The sequence below is a fragment of the Cinclus cinclus genome, chromosome 3 (genome assembly GCF_963662255.1).
Source record: "Cinclus cinclus chromosome 3, bCinCin1.1, whole genome shotgun sequence".
In the NCBI taxonomy this organism is placed as follows: Eukaryota; Metazoa; Chordata; class Aves; order Passeriformes; family Cinclidae; genus Cinclus; species Cinclus cinclus.
In genome coordinates this window covers 23744676-23764662 of record NC_085048.1, presented here as the reverse complement: position 1 = coordinate 23764662, position 19987 = coordinate 23744676, and the positions used below count along the sequence as shown (strand labels likewise).

General features: G+C 36.5%; 1 protein-coding gene across 1 annotated transcript in view; it reads right to left on the bottom strand.

Moving 5' to 3' along the window:
- Positions 1 to 4112: 4112 nt before the first annotated feature.
- TINAG (tubulointerstitial nephritis antigen) overlaps positions 4113 to 19987 on the bottom strand; it is a 37835-nt gene continuing 21960 nt past the window's right edge. The window contains exons 9-11 of the mRNA XM_062488545.1: positions 15688 to 15793; positions 5081 to 5126; positions 4113 to 4229 (exon numbers count right to left, since the gene is read on the bottom strand). Of these exons, the coding sequence (XP_062344529.1) occupies positions 4113 to 4229; positions 5081 to 5126; positions 15688 to 15793 (269 nt within the window). The remainder of the gene's footprint in view (positions 4230 to 5080; positions 5127 to 15687; positions 15794 to 19987) is intronic.

Sequence of the window (19987 nt, the reverse complement as noted above, 5' to 3'; positions counted from 1 at the left end):
TATTATATGATGATTCCAGTTAAACATATTGCTGCTTTAGACTTTGTCAAAGTTTGGCCTAGACTTGCTGAAAAATCTCTAATATGGCCTTATATCTTGCTTTAGACTGAGCTGAAGCCCAGAAAAACTTACTGAGTTTTGTTTCCAAGACAAAAGTACAATTACTTTTTATTATGTACTGGGTGGAAAGCAGAAAAATTTATTAAACTACTTCTCTCCTTCTTCTTCTACCCTTTTTGCCTTTCTTCTGATGTGAAGACTTTCAAAGACCAGCAATTTGGATTCTACTGAGGTCACACTTTTAATATACTTTTTCACGTTTAGTGGACCCTGTTAGCTAGTAGAGCACAGTGTTCTTAAGAATTTCTTCCATAGTTTAAAAAAGTAGATGTGCAGTTTCTACAACCTTGATTGTCCAGTTTTACTGTTTCCAAGTTTCTTGATTAAGAGATGTCCTTTGGTTGGAGCACAAGTCTTACAAGGCTGAGGAAACTGGATTTATTTAGCCTGAAGAAAAGGAGGTTGGAGCGGCACCTTGTTGGAAAGTAGGGGGTTAGTCTGTTCTGCCAAGTGACAGGACAAGAGGAAATGGCCTCAGTTGTGCCAGGGGAGGTTTAGATTGGATATTGGGAATAATTTCTTGACAGAAAGGGTTTTCAAGACTGGGAAAAGTCTACCCAATGAAGTGGTTGAGTCCCTATCCCTGGAAGTATTTCAATGAGCTGTAGATGTGCCATTTAAGGGTGCATGTTAGGGATTTGGCAATGCTAGGTTAATGGTTGGACTTGATGATCTTAGAGGTCTTTTCCAATTCTGTGATGGTGAGTAAGAACAGTATAACAGCTACATGCAATAGCAATGTTGCTAATGAATTTAGATCTACAGCCGAGTCCTTCACAGTATGACAGTACAGTACACTAGGGCTAGACATTTGTCTTCTACTCATAAGTTTTCTAGAACTTTTTCTTTGATAACACACTGGGCTGTGTATCATGATTAGATAGACACAATGAATTGTACTTTTGTGGTTTTATGCTCATTTTGCTTCAGTAAGAAACAAAAGATTAAAGTCTCAAGAGTTTTGCAATGAAATTGCAGTTGTGCTTATATTAAGGCAGTAGTTTAAATTAATGAGTTCCTATCTATGTGTTTGTGTGGCTGTCACTGTTGCAAAAGCTGAATGAAACATCCAGATAAGCCTAATATATTTCATATGGAGCCTGAGGCAGCCCAGAGCTTCAAGAACCCCAAAACCTTTAAAGTACAGAAGATTTCAGTGGTGAGCAGTCTGACCTCCTGCCTCAGGCTTCTTCCTCTGCTGCCTTCTCCAGGAAAAACTTTGTACAGTGCTGCTCCATGATGAGGATTTCCAGAAAAAAATAACTAATTGTTATAGATGAAGCAATAACATTCACTGTATTTGACAGATAGATTTATAAAGAAAAGAGAAAATGTATTCCTTTCATTGCATTCATCCTGTCTCTAATATGCCCTGACTAAAAGTTACTTGAGTCAAAGGTGCTGGCTCTGCAGCCATCACTCACTGACCTCTGCCACCATCCTTGGTTCGGGGTGACTGCTCAACAACATGGGACCAAGAAAATTTCAAGAGCTGGGAGACTCTACCATTATCTGGAAATAAACATGATAATTGGATACAGGTGTATCTTGAGTGAGGGGATTCAGGAGAGCTTTAGAATGAAGCAATGTTACAGTTTGCTGTTAGCTGAGGCAAAGACACAGTCTCCATCCTGAAAAAGGCCAGGTACTTGCAGTGAGGAATAAGTGCAAAGACTTAAGCTCATATAGGAAACAGTTTCCAAATGGCACATATAGCATTAAGTGCCCAAGTGCAAGTTCCTGCCATATCTCTAGTAAAAAATTATGCTGAAAAGATTGACAAACGTATCTTCCTCTTATTCCGATTTCTAGAAGTGTAGCTCCTCTCTTCAGGGCTGTTCTTAATCTGGCCAATTTTCATGATCCCTGCAACTACAGGGAAACAGCCCTTGTTGTTCTCAGGGCTTGTCTCATCCCTGCTCTAGATGTAAATTCCTTATGTCCCTGGGAGTTCTCTTTCCTCTTGTTTCAGGTTGTGTTCCTATGAAACATGTTCCTCTAAGCTGCACATAAAGCTTTGCTGCTTTGAGTCTCAGTGCTGGCTGCCAGCTTGAAGCTGTGAAACCTCCCCAGTTTCAGCATGCCTAGGGAAAGCTCTCCTTGAGGAATCTGACTCTGGGCGTCCAGGACAAAGCAACCATCCTAAATAAGAACCTTAACATTACAGACCAGATCTTAGGGTCTCATAAGGAAATCAGGAGCAGCAACATCCACTGGCAAAAGTAAAAGCCACAGCAGTGCAAACCAATTTGAAGTTGAAATAAATAATACATAATAATTCCACCCCACCCCCCCCCCCCCGAGTTTACTGAACATATTTTTACAGTGTCATTCACTCCAAAGTTAAATTACACTCTTCTGAAATTTTGGCATTTATGGAATCAATACATACCAACAGGTTTGGAAATAGGTGTGCAGATGATTCAGTACACTTTTCTCTCAAGTACTGGCTTATCTCACTAAAACTAGAAGAGTTATTTCTCTCAGAGCATTAAGTGCTTCTAAAATTGTTTGTGTTACAACTTGCTGCAAATTTCAAGTGATAAAGGGTTTTTTGTGTCTAAATTCAGTTCACTATATGACACTAAAGACCACAGAGGGCTTGTTGTGCTGCAGTATGGTACTAACAATAGCTCCTTTAAGTGATGCAACATGACTTGTCATCCAGCTTTAGTTTAAGAGAGATTATTTCAGAGGCATGGGCATTTGTCGTATACCACTGACATGAAAAATTCTTGAATGAACTTGCTGATGACATTAGAAAACAGGTTCTTATTCTAGAAAGAAGGAACATTGCTAAATACACTGAAGGTACACCTGGAAATTCTTTGTTCACTGATATTTCATGGCAGCTTTTTTCCCCCACTTACTTAATGTGTTGTTTTCTTTCATAGGTAATTTTATTTCAGTTGGCATTTGGCCTTTGGATTAATTGAAACTGAAAGGGCTAGAAGGCATTTAATTTCTTCTTATATCAATAGTTTCAATATCAACATTTTAATTAGCAAATAAGCAAAATAGTCCTCAAGCTTGCCAAGATTTGCAACAATGTTTATTACAGGAGGGGGTGTGGGTCAAAAAGCTGCTTCTTCAGACAGAAGTAGCTATGGAAGGATTAGGATTTCTGGATGTCTCATTTGCAGTAGTGATCTTGATCACCAACACCAGGAATTGTGCCTGGATTACTGATATGTCAGTTGAGACAAACAACAGAATGTCTTTTCCATCTTTTTCTGTTTGCAACAGGCATTTGGGAATGTTGGTACATTCCTGTTCTCAGGTTAAACAGGGAGTGGAAGTTCAGGAATTAGTCTAGTTTAGACTGAATTGAGGAGAAATTACATTTTCTTCTTTATTTTATTTTATTAAAACATTATTAAAATTGTACAGTTTTGGTTGTGGTTGCAGGAACAGGAATACAGTCTTTCAATGCAAGCAATTTTTAGATTACACTGAATGCATCAACATTGTGGGATCTACAAGAAAAAAATTAATTTCCTGGATGAGATATTGATACATAGATACAAGGTAAGGTAGATAGGAAATAATTCTTCAGCTACAGGATCAGAACTCTTTACATTTCTTTGGAATTTACTATCCAGTTTGACCTTGAGCTGTCTGAGCCAATTTTGTTTGGAAGAGCACATAATATTTCTGAAATAGTTTCCGATTGGAGTATCTATTGCAAAGAGGTTAATGTTAACAGTGTAACTCCATTTTTTTCAGTCATTGTTCAATCAAGAGGGGATTTCCTGCTCTGCGAGATACCAAGGTTTTCAGGAGTCCTGGATATTACATGCTTTTAGACTAAAGGGGTGCATTTAGTAGGTGAGATCCAAGAGTGCCGTGATGTCTGCAGTGTGTTCCAGGGAGACCTCATGAGGGCTAATAGAAAGGCAACTTAGAGAGAAGACTTTATTATTTCCCCATGAAGACTCAATATATAACAATAAAAAGAATAGATACATCAAGCAGAATATGATACAGATAAACTATGGCTGTCCCAAAGTAGCTAAAATCAGTTTCTCAATATCACACTCATTTTGTCCACGTAGAATCCTAAAATAACCATTTTCTCCCCAGGATTTTCCCCAGGAATTTGCAGCAATCTAAAAGTAAACAAAGCAGAAAAAAAATTACTGGTTTTAATTTTAAAATATTATTTTTAAATGCAAGGTGCAAAATAAATGTTTTGTGTTAGCTTCCCTTTTAAGAAACAAAGTCTCTCAGTTTGGGTGCACTGTGAATTAGCATGTATCTTTTTCTGATTTCTAATAATTTGTTCCTTTTTCGGTTTGATCAAAATTTCAGTTACAAAATCAGGGTTAGTAAAAATGGAATAGTATTTCTACAAGACAGTTTGATAAACTGAAGCAGAAATCATTAAATTAATATTCAACTCTTTGCTGGTATTTTCTGATGAAGTCTCAGTAAGTTTTGCCTTTGATACCAGTGAAACTGCCTACTATAAGCCCTGCCATCACCTATGTAAACACCAAAGCACTTTCAGTTTTGGGAGTTTATTCTGATGGCTGGATAACAATTGCCAACACTGTTCAAACAGAAAATTTGTCTTATCCAAATATTAAAAAAAAATACTATTGATTAATTTTACCAACTTACATTTTCAGGCATCAAAAAGAACTGACTCTTCATAGAAATTTTTAGTAACATTTACAAAATTGGATAAGATTCAAAACAGAAAGGGCAGAGTAGGAAAAACACAGGTATAGGTGGGATGAAACAGGCTTTGAAATTGAGGTAGGTGATTTTATAGTTTGAGGGTCAGCATGACAAAAGTTGCCAGAGGGGGAATAGAATTATGCAGGACACTTCAAGTCAAAGGAGAAAAATAGATGCAGAGAGAGTGAATGAAAGTAAAGTAGTAGATTTTAGATGAACTGTATTGTGGAGATTTTTTTTCTTCCGCTTCAAAACACTGTCCTAAGCATTCACTTACCCAGAATTTCTGTTTCAGTCCATTGTTGTCACGTAATTCTCCCCACCTTTTAGAAAAGAATGATGCTTTGATGAAACAAGCGACCAGAAAACAAAAGCATGCCTTTAGGTAGTTGTTGTAATTGCCAGCATCAGAACAAAGAATGAGTAACAAGCTCTGATGATTCAAGTGAGGTTACCTGCTGCTCTGCTAACCACAAGTCAAGTTCCCATTAGTTATTGCAAAACACAAGTCTAGTTTAAGTTTTTCATTGCAAAAACCTGCTTTCAGTGAAAGAATCTATTTTCTGGACAGCTTTACTGCTGAACTGTGTAGGAATATTGAAAGTAATGTGAACAATATTTCTTCAACTCGGCTGAAGATCCCAAGGAATATTTTTGTTAAGTCTCCAGCACCTTTACAGAAATAGCTTGTGAGTTGTGATGAAAATATTCCTAGCTTTTCTCAGATGAAATTGAACTGCTGACAGCCTAATCTGTTTTATTGCATGGTGTGTGTGTGTTGGGGGGGGGGGGGGTTGATGTTTTTGTCTTATTTGAGGGTATGCTAACTTTTGTGGAAATATCTATGAGATCATACAAGAAATTTTCCCCACCTTCCAAGTGGTAGGATTTTCATAGGGGTACAGCTGCAGCTGAACTGCTTAGTACTCTGATTTTCAGACCTCACTTTATACACAGGGCAGAAGTTCCAGCCCAATCACCTGGATGTGTTTCAGTGAGCAAGAGTTGCACTGCACACCCTAGGTAGTTAAGTACACATGTTTTTTCTGCAGGAGCTTAAAGAACTCTGTCTTGTTTTGAATTCATGCAACAAATGCTTGTCTAGTTACTATTCACAGCTCATGATGCTTGGGTGCCTATAAAAGGGCACAGATAAAAAGAAAACTTTTTAGAACTTTTAGATGGTTTCCCCCAGTGTAAAGTTAATCCTAGGATATCTCAAATGCCATTGACAGAGTGTTTGAGTTGTATTTGCAGTGGTCCAGTCATTTTCTAAGGCAACCAGCAAAAATATGATTAGAAATCCCACACTGTGAATGGGGAAATTGGGATTTTTCTGTCACCCTTTTATATGAACAGTGACAGTGGCATCAACTCTCCTTGGTTAACAGTGAACCATCATTTATATAGAATACCTGCACTTTCAGCCAAAGGGAATAGAAAAGGAAAAGAAACTGGTGATTAACAGAGAGATTAAGTGTGGATTGTAGTTGCAAGCACAAATTGTAGCTAATGATCATTAAATTCAAGGAATAATAAAAACAATATTTGCCATAATGACCCTGGAATGCAATTTATTTTTTTTAAAGAGGCCTCATGATGCATTATTTTTTCATTACCACATGGATGCTCAGGGATTATCAATAATTGCTGTTTCTTTGCCAAATGTATTTCAGATACAATCTGTCATGATCATAAATTAAAAAAAAAAAAAGTAATAGGCCTTTGAATTTTGTATGAGGCTCAGATTTACTTCTTTACTCATGGCCATTTTACTAAAAAACTTACATCAGCTGTAATGTGAAAGTCCAATATTTACATCAGTCTCAAAGACAGAAAAATTGCCTTAAATTTATATTCATGTATTCCTGCATTTCAAACTACACATAATTTCTCTCACTTACTTGAGCATGATGATGACCAGTTCCCACAGGGTCACATTCCTGTGATTAAATGTTTTTCTAACATTTGTTATTTTCTAAAAGAGTCAGCTTCTGGTTTCATATATTGATAGGAATTTATTGATTCTCAGAAATGTTTCTAAATGAAAAAGGCTTAGAAGCCAAGATAGAAAAGGGCCCCTTTTTTATCCTTGACTATTACATATCCATGAATTTCGTTTCCCAGGGTTTGTGTCATCATAGATACATAGGCACTTAACACATGCATTTTATATACAGTTTATAAAGAGCTGCTTTCTCATTAATCAATGTCTATGGGTATTCATCAAATAAAATAAAAGTATAAATTTATAATTTTATCATAAATTTATAATTTTATCATAAATTTATAAATTTAAAACTCTAAATAAAAGTATATTAAATTAAAATATAGAGTGCAGCCATCAGATCAAGCCTAGTCTAGAGCTTCCCCACACAGGAAAGGCATTAACAGGCTGGAATGAGACCAGCAGGAGTGTACTGAGATCTTTGGGGTCTGGAGCACAGGACGGAAGAGGAGAGGCTGAGGGAGCTGCCTTTGTTCAGCCCTCAGGAGACAAGGCTCAGGGCAGATATATTTGTTGTCTTTTTCTTTGCAAAGCGTGGGTAAAGAGAAGATAGAACAGACTCTCCTTATACATTTTGGTGGTCCCCCCCACTGCTCTCCTTTCACATCCCTACTTGACCTCCAGTGGCAGTAGTGGTAGCTGCATCCAGTTTACTCTAGATGGCATTCCAGGTCATTTTCCATGCAGAGTAGCAGCTCAGAGAAAGTTCTGATTGGTCCCTCAAAATCTTCAAAACCAAAATTAAACAAAAAAACAAAAAAACAAAAAAAAAAAAAAAAACCCAAACAAACAAAAACCAACCAAACAAACAAACAAAAAAAAAAAACCCAGCCAAACAAAAAAGGCCTTATCCTGATGGAGTTTAATGAAGTAACTAAACTCCCAGTGGAATTAGTTCCCAAGAGGAATTGACAGAGACTTTAAAGTGAGTTGACACATTCTTGAACAATATCCAATAGAGAACAATATTGTACTTTCTGGAAGATTACCTAAATAATTTAATCACACTCTCTTTTTTTTTCTTTTTTCTTTTTATTTTCCCTTTTTTTTATTTTCTTTTTTTTTTCTTTTTTTTTTCTTTTTTTTTTTTTTTTTTTTGGTGAATATTCCAGCTTGATACTTCAAATGAATGCCATTTTAAAAGCAAAGAGGTGCTGGATCTCATTGGACTTCGACAGTCAGGGAATTTCTCAGGGTTATGTTTGGAAAGCTTTAGACCACTAACCTTTCAATCTTATGTCCTGGTTTCAGCTAGAAGAGAGTTAATTTTTTTCTCAGTAGCTCTTACAATACTGTGGTTTGGATTTGGGATGAGAGTGATGATAATACATTGATGTTCTGGGTTTTGCTAAGTAAGGACTTTGTTTTCCTTTTGTCTCATGCTCTAACAGTGAAGAGGAATGCAAAATAAACTAGGAGGGTTCCTAGCTGGGACACGTGGCCAGAAGTGACCAAAAGAATGTTCCACACCATAGAACTCATGCCCAATACATAAATATTTTGATTTTATCCCCCATTCCACCGGGATGTGTGGGGTGGGGGGAGAGATGGAGTTGAGTGAGTGACTGCTTAATTTCCAACTGGGCTTAAATCATGACACCATTTCATATCCAAACTTACCATTTTTATTTAGAAGAGGAATAAGAGATTGTAAGAAATCATTAAGAAGGTCTGTCTATCAGTTACTGAAAATTACTTTAAAAAGGGGGTTTTCTTCTCCCTGGCAAAAATATTTAGTGAGAAATACTGAACATAGCTTTTCCAAGAGAAACTATCCCAATCTTCAATCAAAAATAACCTTGAATTAAAAAAAAAGTAATTTCATGAAACCTCATTCAGTCCCCTTTCAAGAAAAAACTAAGCAATGTGTTTACATTTATTCCAAGGAAAACTGCTCCAAATGACTGTAAAAAGATTTCTGTTGTTCTTTCAAATAAAAGGATGAGTACTTGTGGCTCTACATAAAATTATCTTCATAATGTTGTGTTCAATTTTATATAGTACAGGCACCTCAGCTCTCCTTTTCAGTAATAACTTTCACTTGATATTAAATCTGTAGGAGCAGGCCTTGAATACACAACTCTGCCTGACAGGTAAAAAATCTTAGAATACAGAGACTTTCAGTAGCGTTACAGAGAATGGAATTGGTTTAATTTGGACATTTTGTAGCTTGTTTTCTGATAAACTACACCACTAAATTGAAGGTGGACTTCACAAGAGAAGCATAAAGAAAGTTATGAGGATAAAAGTAAGCTGATAATTAATCATTGAATAAAGTAATAAAAAATGGGAAATATAACCTAACAATAAAAAGGATTATCAGCAATGGCTTCAAAACTGAGGTGTTTTGGCAGATAACAGAAACTATGTTCAAGCATGTTATATAGTCATGTTTGTAGGTAAAATGCTCTTAACAGCAAATACAGTGAAGACTTCTGGAGAGTGTGCTAAATAATATTATACAGACTCCTTAAGACTGAAGATATAAACTGAAAACAAATACAGCCTTAAAAATAAAGAGGAATGGCAGATCTTAGATCTCAAGCTAATTTCTACAGATTAGTAGTTATTAGTAGAAGTCAATGCTTTGCATTAACCAAGGATTTAAACTGCTTCAAGGATTTAAACTGCTTGCTGGACAGAAATATATGCAGCCCAAAACCTCTCATCTCAGTTTCTTCCCTGACTTGGTTGTGTAACTGCCATAATGCTACCAGAGGAAAAAAGGTGTAACTGTTGTGAATCATGTCCTATTCTTAGTGCTGGATCACAAAAGCCTAGTACACTTCAAAAGCTAGCAATTTTATCTACTCAATTAGACAAAAGTTTAATTCTTAATCTTGCATTAAAAATAAGAAGGTTAGTCACTGTCTAATGCTCACCACAAGAGAAAGCTTCTTAGAAAATGATTGCTGGAATTTGAAATTGTACTTTTGCATAGACTTTTCAACGTGAGAGGTGAGTCAAATTGAGTCAGTGAGCCAATAGTTAAATCACTCCCACAGATCCCACAGATCTACTGTAAGGAATTGTATGGGTGATAGAATCATGAATTTAACTGTATGAATCATCAGACACTTTATCTTTTCCCTTTGATCTCCTCATGTATTTCTCTTTGCTGTAAAATGCTTGAGTCTTGCTGTTTAATTTTTAACTATAATACCTGATGTTGATTGTCTGACAAAGAAAAAGTAATTTTTTGCCCATGAAAGAAAAAGGGAACTTAAGCCCAGATTTCTTTATTCAGGAACAAAACAGTTTAGCCTATGACTATTAGTGGTTTAAGATGCTACTTCTTTTCAGTTATTCTGAGTGTAAGATGGAGTGAGGGCAACTAAAGATAAAAATATAGAGAAAAACAGAGTTTCCAAAGCCAAAACCCCAGATGTCACTAGCAGTAGTCAAGACTTTGGACTTTGGATAAATTAATCATCTAATTACGTATTAAATCTTAGAATGCTGTTGCTCTGTCTGGCTGTCTCCTCAACAAGAAACCACAAGCTCTTTGGCTCACATACCAATTTTATCTCCATTAGTACGGCTTTTTGTGTTAAACATTCAACCAATGTTTTTTTCAGGGCATAGAAGTTTCAGTTTAGTAGTTGGCTAAGCCATTTAATCTGCTGAATTATTCCACTTAAATCTTTCAGTGAACTGACAATTAAAATAGAGGGGAAATGTGCTTCCAGCTAATGTACATCTCAGTGTCCTCTTATTAAAGCCTTTTGTCATTCTGAGCTCCTTCCAAGCATTGAAAATCTATCTTGTTCATGAAAGATCTTATCAAGGCTTTTAATAATATTTTCTTGTTTCCTCCAAGCCTTAAAGTGATAGTCTGTAGATTTAATTGCAACCAAATGCATGGCCTTTTGAAACCTTCTTGGATTTTTCAGTGCCATGGCTTCAGTATCTGCATCTTTTTAGTGAGGTGTGGATCATATATTCTAGCTTGACATTGATACTAAAGTGATTCAGAAATAAAAGTCTGAGAGATTTGTCTGAACAAGCTGCAAACATTAATTTACTTCACTAACTTTGAAAAGAGATTTGTTTGAACTAGAACTACATCCAGTTTACTTCCTTTACTGAACTGTACTTTCCTTATCAGACTACAACAATTTATGCCAACAAATCTGCCCCAGGTTTTCTTTTCCTATCGACATTACATTTATTTTCCTAGATGGAACTAAGAAAGCCAGAATACTAGAAAGAAGAGGAAATAAAATTTTAAAAACCCAGCTAACCAACCAACAAAAACAAAACCAAAAACAAACAAATATAAAAACCACAAAAAGATTGCAGAGAATCTGGTATAGAATAAACACAACAGGTTCGATCAGAAATCCTAGCTTAAATGTACAGGTCTGAAAGAAATTTACCACTAAGTTAATCTTTGATGTGAATTTAGTCTTTTTTTTATTAAGAGACATTGAGATAAAAATGACAGTTCCATATGTCATTTTTCAGCCACCAGTCGTCTTAAAATAAAAGAGTGCAAGTGAAAAAATGAAAATTACCAAGGTAATAGTTTGTCCTCCTTAGTCTCACTTGCCATGTGCAGTTTCATTGTGTCTCTTTAACTGATTTTCATTCTTGTGTCATTAAGAGCTGTAATTATCTATGTATAGATCCACATATGTATGTATGTACATACACACATACATATGCAAGACATTCTGGAAATACTGTCTTACTATGAATATAATGCACCAGTCATTTTGGTTTTAAGCAACTTTATGACACCATTGCATGTGGGTTTAATCTAATCTAGAATTTTTCATGTTAGCTATTTAAGTGTGATGTTATCCCACAGATTCTTTTATAGTCTTCAAGGAGAAATCAGATCCAACAAAGCAGTACAGCTCACCTTTAGGTGATAGCAGATAGCCCTAGTTTAACATCTATAAAACACAAAGGGAAACACGCAGAGGTATAGGAAGTTAACTTTTCTATGTATAACTTAGCTCCTAGGTATCCCAGCCTCCATTACTCACTTTTTCTGCTTATTCCCTGTCCAGAATACTGACACAGAAACTACCTGGCAGATCCTGCTCTCTCTAAGTATTAGTGGGTCAGTCCATCCTACCTTCAGATTACTGAAAGTCCTATTTCACTAGAGGGACTGTGTCCAAACCCAGACACTCTGCTACCCACAACAGCCTCCACCCGGCTGTTCCACATTTTCCTCTCCTCATTCCATGCTATTCCATCTTTTCGTCTTCTCACCCTGAGCCTGAGGTCACACAGTACCTCACCAGAGATAGACTCCCAGTCTTGTCACAGTTGATTTTATAAATCAGTCTTTAAACGAAAGAAAATAACTTGCAATTTCATGTTGCAAGGGAAGCCAGTCTAAAGATTTAAAATTCTTCTGGCCCAATGACCAATTGGGCAGTTTATATGTGCATTTCTAGTTTTGTACAAATGGGTCTTGCAAGTTTCACTAAAATTTTATCACTACATTGCCTTATATGCTGCACAATTCATGTGCAATTTAAGGCATTTTCAAAAATGTTTCTGAGATATTACAAATATCAGCCTAATAGGGTCAATCATTATCATGACTTTTGAAAGTATTGAATCTCTTTTATGGAAGGGATTATAAATAAAAATGAACCTACAATAAGCATCAACCCACACAAAACTGTATTTTTTTATCCTATGAGCATGTCTTTGCTCCTTTTTGTCTCTCCAGGAGCCATCTCAGCTAAGCAAAATGCAAATACTCATCAGTATTTTTATCGGAAATACAACTGTGATGAGATTCCCATGAGTTTTTTATTGAGGTCAAGCAGTCTAAATTTTCCTTTGTTTCCAAGCTATATATAAGTGACAAAGGACTTACACCCACAACACATATTACACATATTTTGCATTTAAATTCAATGAAACCAAGAAATTATATTAAAAAGTGATGGCTTAATCCTAAAAACATTAAAATCTATACAAAGAAGTGGTTTAGAGTTCATGATGCAGAATCACATTTTATGGCTGGATTTATCATTGCTGGAAACACCTAGCTTAAGGCTCCAACAGCCTCCAACTTGTCAAGATCTAATTCCATTTTTGCAGTTAAACAGCTCTGAAAATATTTTTATATGGCACAATCTTGGAGGCCACAACGTTTGTACATTAGACAATTCAAGGATTGGTAACTCTTTATATTGGTGGATCCATTGGATACTTCAGCAATATTCAAATTAAGTAAATGTTCTATTAAGTAAATGCAATCCCCACATATTAAACTCTGAACAAGTCTGAGGTTTCCCATATATCATCTTCAGTTTTCATCTTTTTCCTTCGCTTCTTATGTCCTTTTTCAGTACATCACACTACTCATCTTTCCTCCTACTCTGTATTTAGCAGTGGCTTTTTAACACAATCCTGTGTCTCAGTCAAAGCACTCAGATTTTGTTCAGTGGCCCCTTGCCAAGGGACTGCTATCTTTTCTTTGCACAGCCTGTCAGTTCCCATTTAAATCAGCATCCACTTGAGCATAGAAATAGTGAATCACAGAATATACTGACTTACAAGGGACCCACAAGGATCATGAAGTCCAACTCCTGGCCCACACAGGACACCCCAAGAGTCACACCGTGTGCCCAAGAGCACTGTCCAAACACTTCTTGAATTCTGTCAGGCTGGGGCTGTGACCACTGCCCTGGGGAGAGTGTTCAGTGCCTGACTCCCTCTGGGTGAAGAACCTTTTTCTAATATCCAACCTACGCCTTCCTTGGCACAACTTCAGGCCATTCCCTCAGGTCCTGTCACTGTCACCACAGAGAAGAGATCAGGGTCTGCCCCTCCCCTTCCCCTCACCAGAAGCTGGAACTGCAGTGAGGTCTCCCCTCAGTCTCCTCCAGGCTGAACAGACCAAGTGACCTCAGCTGCTCCTCACACTTGAGCTTCCCCTCAAGGCCCTTCCCCATCTTTGTTGCCCTTCTTTATACACTCTCTAAGAGTTAAAATATCTTTCTTATATTGCAGTGCCCAAAACTGCCCCCAGCACTCGAGGTGAGGCTGCCCCAGCTGAGAGCAGAGCAGGACAATCCCTCCCTTCCCTGGCTGGTGATGCTGTGCCTGATGCACCCAGGACAGGGTTGCCCTGGCTGCCAGGGCACTGCTGACTCGTATTCAACTTTCAGTCAGCCAGCATCCCCAGGTCCCTTTCTGTGGCACTGCTTTCCAGCATCTCATTTCTCAGTCTGTGCATACATCCAGGGTTTCCCCATCTCAGCTGCAGAATCTGGCACTTCCATTTGTTGAACTTCATATGGTTGGCACATCAGTTATGTCCACTCTCCCTCCTCAGCCATCACTTTATCCCCTGGTGCCATTCTTGCATAGTCATTCACTGGCTGGGTTATTTTGCACAAATGTGGAGCAGCTTGTCTTTGGAAATAGTTGTCATCACCCCATGCTTGCACCAAGGATACTTCACAGCCATCCCAACACCTGAACTCACAGCCTCACAGCAGCTTATCCCGGAGCTGAAGTATTCCATTCATGCTGCAAGTTTTACTGTCTAATGCCACTGGTTTCTCACTGCTTAAACACACACACAAATACCAACACATACCATCTGTCCTCCATAAACATCTTTTGCTAATTCAGTGCTCCATTTTTCTACACTAAATTCCAGAATATCTTTTTCATTGCTTCACAATATTCTCTACAATGATACTTTGGGAATTTTTCCTCTATTAACCTGAGTCAATACATTTTGCAGCAGTATCAAGGATGATCTTACATAAACCTTCTGCTTCTCTTTGCTTCTATGCCACTATAAAGCACACTTGTAATCCATAGCCAGCAATTTCCACAACCAAAGGCATTACCACGCTCTTCATGAAGATGTCTTCACTAAACTCATAAGCACAAAATGCACCTTATTTTGAAATTTTATGTTCTTGAGGTACTTGTTGAAAATACTCACAGTAATCTCCCTAGCACACATTGAATCATTATTTATATTATATTCTAGACCACCAATAAAATAAATATTTGCTTAAGACTCTACAGTCATTTTTCTGTGTATTCACTCACTGAATTAATAAATTCATCCTTGCGTATTCCCTCCATGGCAAAGAATAAAGCCTCGTGGTGTGTTCAGTAATTCAAGTATATGCATTATCAGATACTTTTCTTCTTAACACAGAGGCCCTGGTCTACATTTGAGAGGAAATCCACTAGTCTATTACACACATGCTTCTGAGGCAGTTTCCCAAATAAAATCAGCAGCATCTCATCAGCAGTTGGTTTCTATTCAGGGTACAGAGAGCCCAGACTGCTGTGCCAGTAAGCTATGCCATTTAACTGGGAGGTTGCTGTCAAATTTATGTTTCTATTTGCATTCTGTTTGATGGCATATTTGAAGAAAATTATATTTGATTAAAATTATATTTTAGCTTTGTTCACAACTTGATAAATACTTGGAATATTTGTGAATACACAACCAAGTATTTTTATATAGTATTTCTATATATGTATAGATAGATATATACACACACATATACATATACATATATATATATATAAATATATATAAATAAACATATATATAAATATATATAAATATATATATATGTGAGGGAGTCAACTATATTTATATGGGGCTTAATGGCTTATTCTATAAACATTGTATTTGAAGTTTTTCAACAAATGTAAGCGGAGATTAAAAGGTGATGGGTCTACACATCTTTTCAATACTCCCTAAAATTCATAGACAAGGCAAAAATGAAACATTGGTCTTATGTTGGGAGCTAGCACTGTTCCATCTGTGACAGTCAAATCTTTGGGTGCCAAAGTGGTCATTGACATTTTATTGCATTCATGACTTTCAAGAGAAAAAGGGTAAAAAAATGTGCTTTCCTCACCCAAGGAGTTTGACTGAATGAGTTTTCCATTTAGATCCTGCTTGCTGGGAGTGTCGATATATTCCCTCTTTGTAAAGGAAAAAATCTTCATACACTTTCATTATAGCTGAAAAATAATAGGAAAAATCACCACAGTCAGCAAACATTACTTCTATTATTCGTTGCTCCTTGCATTTTACCAGTGAAAAATCTTGTTGTATGTTGGACTGCATTAAGTGTACTTTGTAATTCTGCTAAAAGCATCAATTTCCCAGAAGTGCCCTGCTGTGAGTGAACCAACAGAAATATTTCAACAGAGTTCTCTCTAAGGTGTCTTATCAAGTTTGTTGTTTTTCCTTGTCATGGAAACTCCCTCTCATTGACTTCTTCCAATGCAATAAGAAGAAACATTGCCTCGTGAAGACTTACATAAATTTTGAAATCTAATTCAATAAAATTAATCTCCCCAAGGGTCATATATAAACTACTCGGTTCTGACTATCATCTGCATATCCAAGAAAAGTATTTAACAAAAAATATATTTCCTGTGTAATATGGTGGAGGAACCTGCCTTTTCTGAAACTTAAAATTCATCAAATACACAGTAATCTCCTTAAAGAAAACTGGATTATTTGTATATGTATAAATAGTGACAAATAAAAATGTGGAAAAAATTACCCCTCTTTTTCATAAAAATGCAGGGTGAAAGAGTTGATGAATGGAAAATTTTGTGCAAGAGAATGAAGATTACACATTGCATTTTATGCATGTTTATTATTTGTTAAGGACATAGTTCATTTGTTTATCAAGAAAATAGTTCTGGGTTTCTTTTCCCCATATGTTCTGTCACCTTAGTACCATTTGCTTTATTGCAGGCTCCCATATCCAGAGAAATGAAAATACTTTTCAGGTGTACATTACCTTTATATTCCAGTGAATTAGAAGCATTAAATATAAGCTTCATTACATCTTATTTTTAGGTTATGATTTTAACTGCCACACAGCTTGGAACACAAGAATCAGTGAAATCCAATTTCCTAAAGTCTTGCAGCTTGGGATTCCCATAAAGTACAAGTTTTACTGACCATTTTTTATGTGGTTGAACCACTGTTAACATGTGCCTGGTATAGATCTGCAGTGTCCAGTAAGCTGAGTTCATGCTGCCATTTTTTTCTGTCTGGCATACTTACACATTTGTTTTTCCTACCTGATTATTGTCATAAACTTGAAGGAAATTAACTATCTTTACAACACCCTCTATTATATTTGATATGATTGAGACAAAAATTTTAGGGGATGAGGGAGAACTCTCAAAAACATGGTGAATTGAGGTCATTTGCCTTGCCAGGGACAAGCCTTATATTTTGCCCTTCCCCATCACATTCTGACTGAAGCTCTGCCAGTGAGACCTGCTGCTCCTGAGTAAAGACTCTCCTTCCTCTCTGAGAAAGGTGAGTCCCATCATTCCATTGTCAGAAACCCCCAGCATTTTAGCTGTGACCTCAGCTCTGGAGCCACATATTAATAGACTCAGCCCATCTGTTTCTTCCAGTGTTGCTGCCTTCAACTGTAAGCATGGAGGAGAATATAACTTGTGCCTGAAATGAGACGCATTCTTGTCTATGAAGAGATGTCATACCTAATTTTTTTTCCATTGAAATGAAGTAGAAACTTTTGAAGTATATTTCCAGAATGTGGTAGAATTTTATCTATGATTTTATATTATTTATGCATTGCACGCACCTGTGTGTATGTATACATACATTTGTATATGTATGTAAATATATATACCTATGTGTATGCAAAACCTTGCAATCAGGAACTAGATAATGGTACGGTCTCTGGAGTTAGAGTGGTCTAGGTGCATGAAGTACAGGACGGACAAAGATGATGATAATCCTAGATCTAGCACTGAGATATTTTTATTTATTCAGTGACTTTGTCCTGATATAGACTGTGACTTGGACAGGACAAGCTGATCACAGTCCACCACCTAATTTTTTTCCTTCTTGCATAGGAGAGACTTTGCATTTCCCAAAATGAATGGATTAATTATTAATTAATCAGAAAAGGCAGCAATTTTCATAAGGTTGACTATAATTCATGCATGAGCTACTTCAGTCATGCTGAGTTTGTCAGATCATGCTTATAGATGCAGGAGATTAAAAGATTGATTCCACTATGCATTCCCCTGCATAAAATTCTTAAATAGGAATTTTTGTCTCTTTTTAATCATACAAAGACACAAGAAATGAAAACTAGTTGCTACAAAAGGAAACAGCTTAGCTCTACACATTAATATAGCCAAGTGCTTTCTACAGATCATTTTCTTGTCCTAGCAAATATAAATGTTTTTCCCCCAATGATAACAGCTGAAACTGTAAGTTTTGTACGGTCAAAACTCTGATGTATTGCCAAAAATGTGTGACCTTTTCTTGTAATCAAGACTGACTAATGTGTCAGAGAGGATAATATTCCTGCATCAGCATTATAACCATCAGAGTATTTCCTAAAGTCCATGAAATAAAATATTAATGGGCAATATTATACTGTCCATCTGAATGTTTTCTAAGTATTGGTGAAATTTCACTATGTTTACTTGAAAATGGATTTCTTAAAAAAAATCTAGTATTTCATCTTTGAATTCAAAAATGCTAACTGCTCAGTTTCTGTACCATGTAAGACAATGATGTAGGTCAGAGAAAAATTGTCATTCTAACTTGAAAGCTGTATAACATAAAATCTTCAATTACATTCCATAACATACTGCTTGACAGTTGTAAAAAAAAAAAAACAACTTTGTTCTTAACTTTGAATATGTCCAAAAATCAAAGTCCATTCATCATCATGATTTTGAAAGGATCTTGAATTCCCAGCTATTAAACATTACTCATTACATTAGATAAGACTGTCCCCAAGCACTTTGTAAGTTCTTCAGGAATGACAAGCGAATGAATAATAGAAAACCTCCTTCAGTATTTGAAGATCATTTGCAGAAAAAAGTATGACATGGTTTTAAAATTAGACTTTTGCCCTGTTTGCATTGGTAATATGGGAAGGTAGAAGAGAGGATCAGTGACACATTACAGAGTCATAACTGTGATTCATTTAAAACTCATATTATAGCCAAAAGAAAAAACAGCAAATGATTTCACTGTGATTCACACTCTCGGTTATATGCCGCTATGGAGATCTTGATTTTCCTACAAACAGCATTACCTTAACCTGATACACAAAGAGCATTAAAATAAATAAAATAAAATTTTAAAAATGTAGAATTGTTCAGTGGCTAAATCCTAAGAAATGGCTGAATATTGTGAATATTGATTATTTGATGTGCAATATTTAGTACTAGCAGATTAATCTAGAAAAATGTGTGTATACACAGACTATGAATGCAATATTTGAGGTCTGAAACTGTCGTGAGGATCCTAATTTTTATCATTTTCTATAATTATTGTTTTTGCATCTACATCAAATGCAGTGTGGGAAATAATATTTTCCTTGAGCTAACAAACTTGGATAGAACAAGAAAAAAGACTGATGATATCAATCTAGTTAAGTCTGAGCTTCAGATTATTGCAGCTGCCCACATAAAGAGCTCTGAAAAGTAATTTTAACTCCATGATACACCAAAATGAATTCTCTCTAATAATCAAAGCCATTTGAATAATAAATTGAAGATTATGATAATTCCTTATCTATTTAAAGGCAGTAGAAATGCAGAAGTCCCCTGAAGTAAAATTCATTGGTTTTACATCAGCCAGGCATCCAAGACAGGTGGAGATCTTGCACTACAACCTTTCTCCATCATCCCAAGCCCCACATCCACCATCTCTCTAGTTACACTGGCCTGGGATGTGAGCAGGAACCTGCATTTTCAGCTGTTGCCAGCACCATTCATGGCCACAAATGGACAGTAGTCAAAGTTAAAAAAAAGAATTTTGCAGTTCCCTACTCAGTGATGAAGTCTATTTCTGACCTCTGAGAGGTCAGGGATCTTCATTGTAGAGTTCAGCAGAAAAATCCAAAACTGGTAGGCATCAACAAGATCATTTGGGATCTGAAATGAGAAATTCTGGGATATTTCAACACTGAATTATTTGTGGGAAGGCCCATATAGTTCAGCATTGCCTTCAGAGGAGAGCAGGTCTGGTGGGCTGTGGTAGAGTGGTAGCCAGTGGGGGAATCAACCCCAGCCTTACAGAACAGAGTTTGGCTAACATTTAATTCCACTGCACAGCCACACATTGCTATTTCACCAGTGACCACAGAACTGTCATGAAAAAAAGGCACACAGATTTTGCACAAATTTTCAACG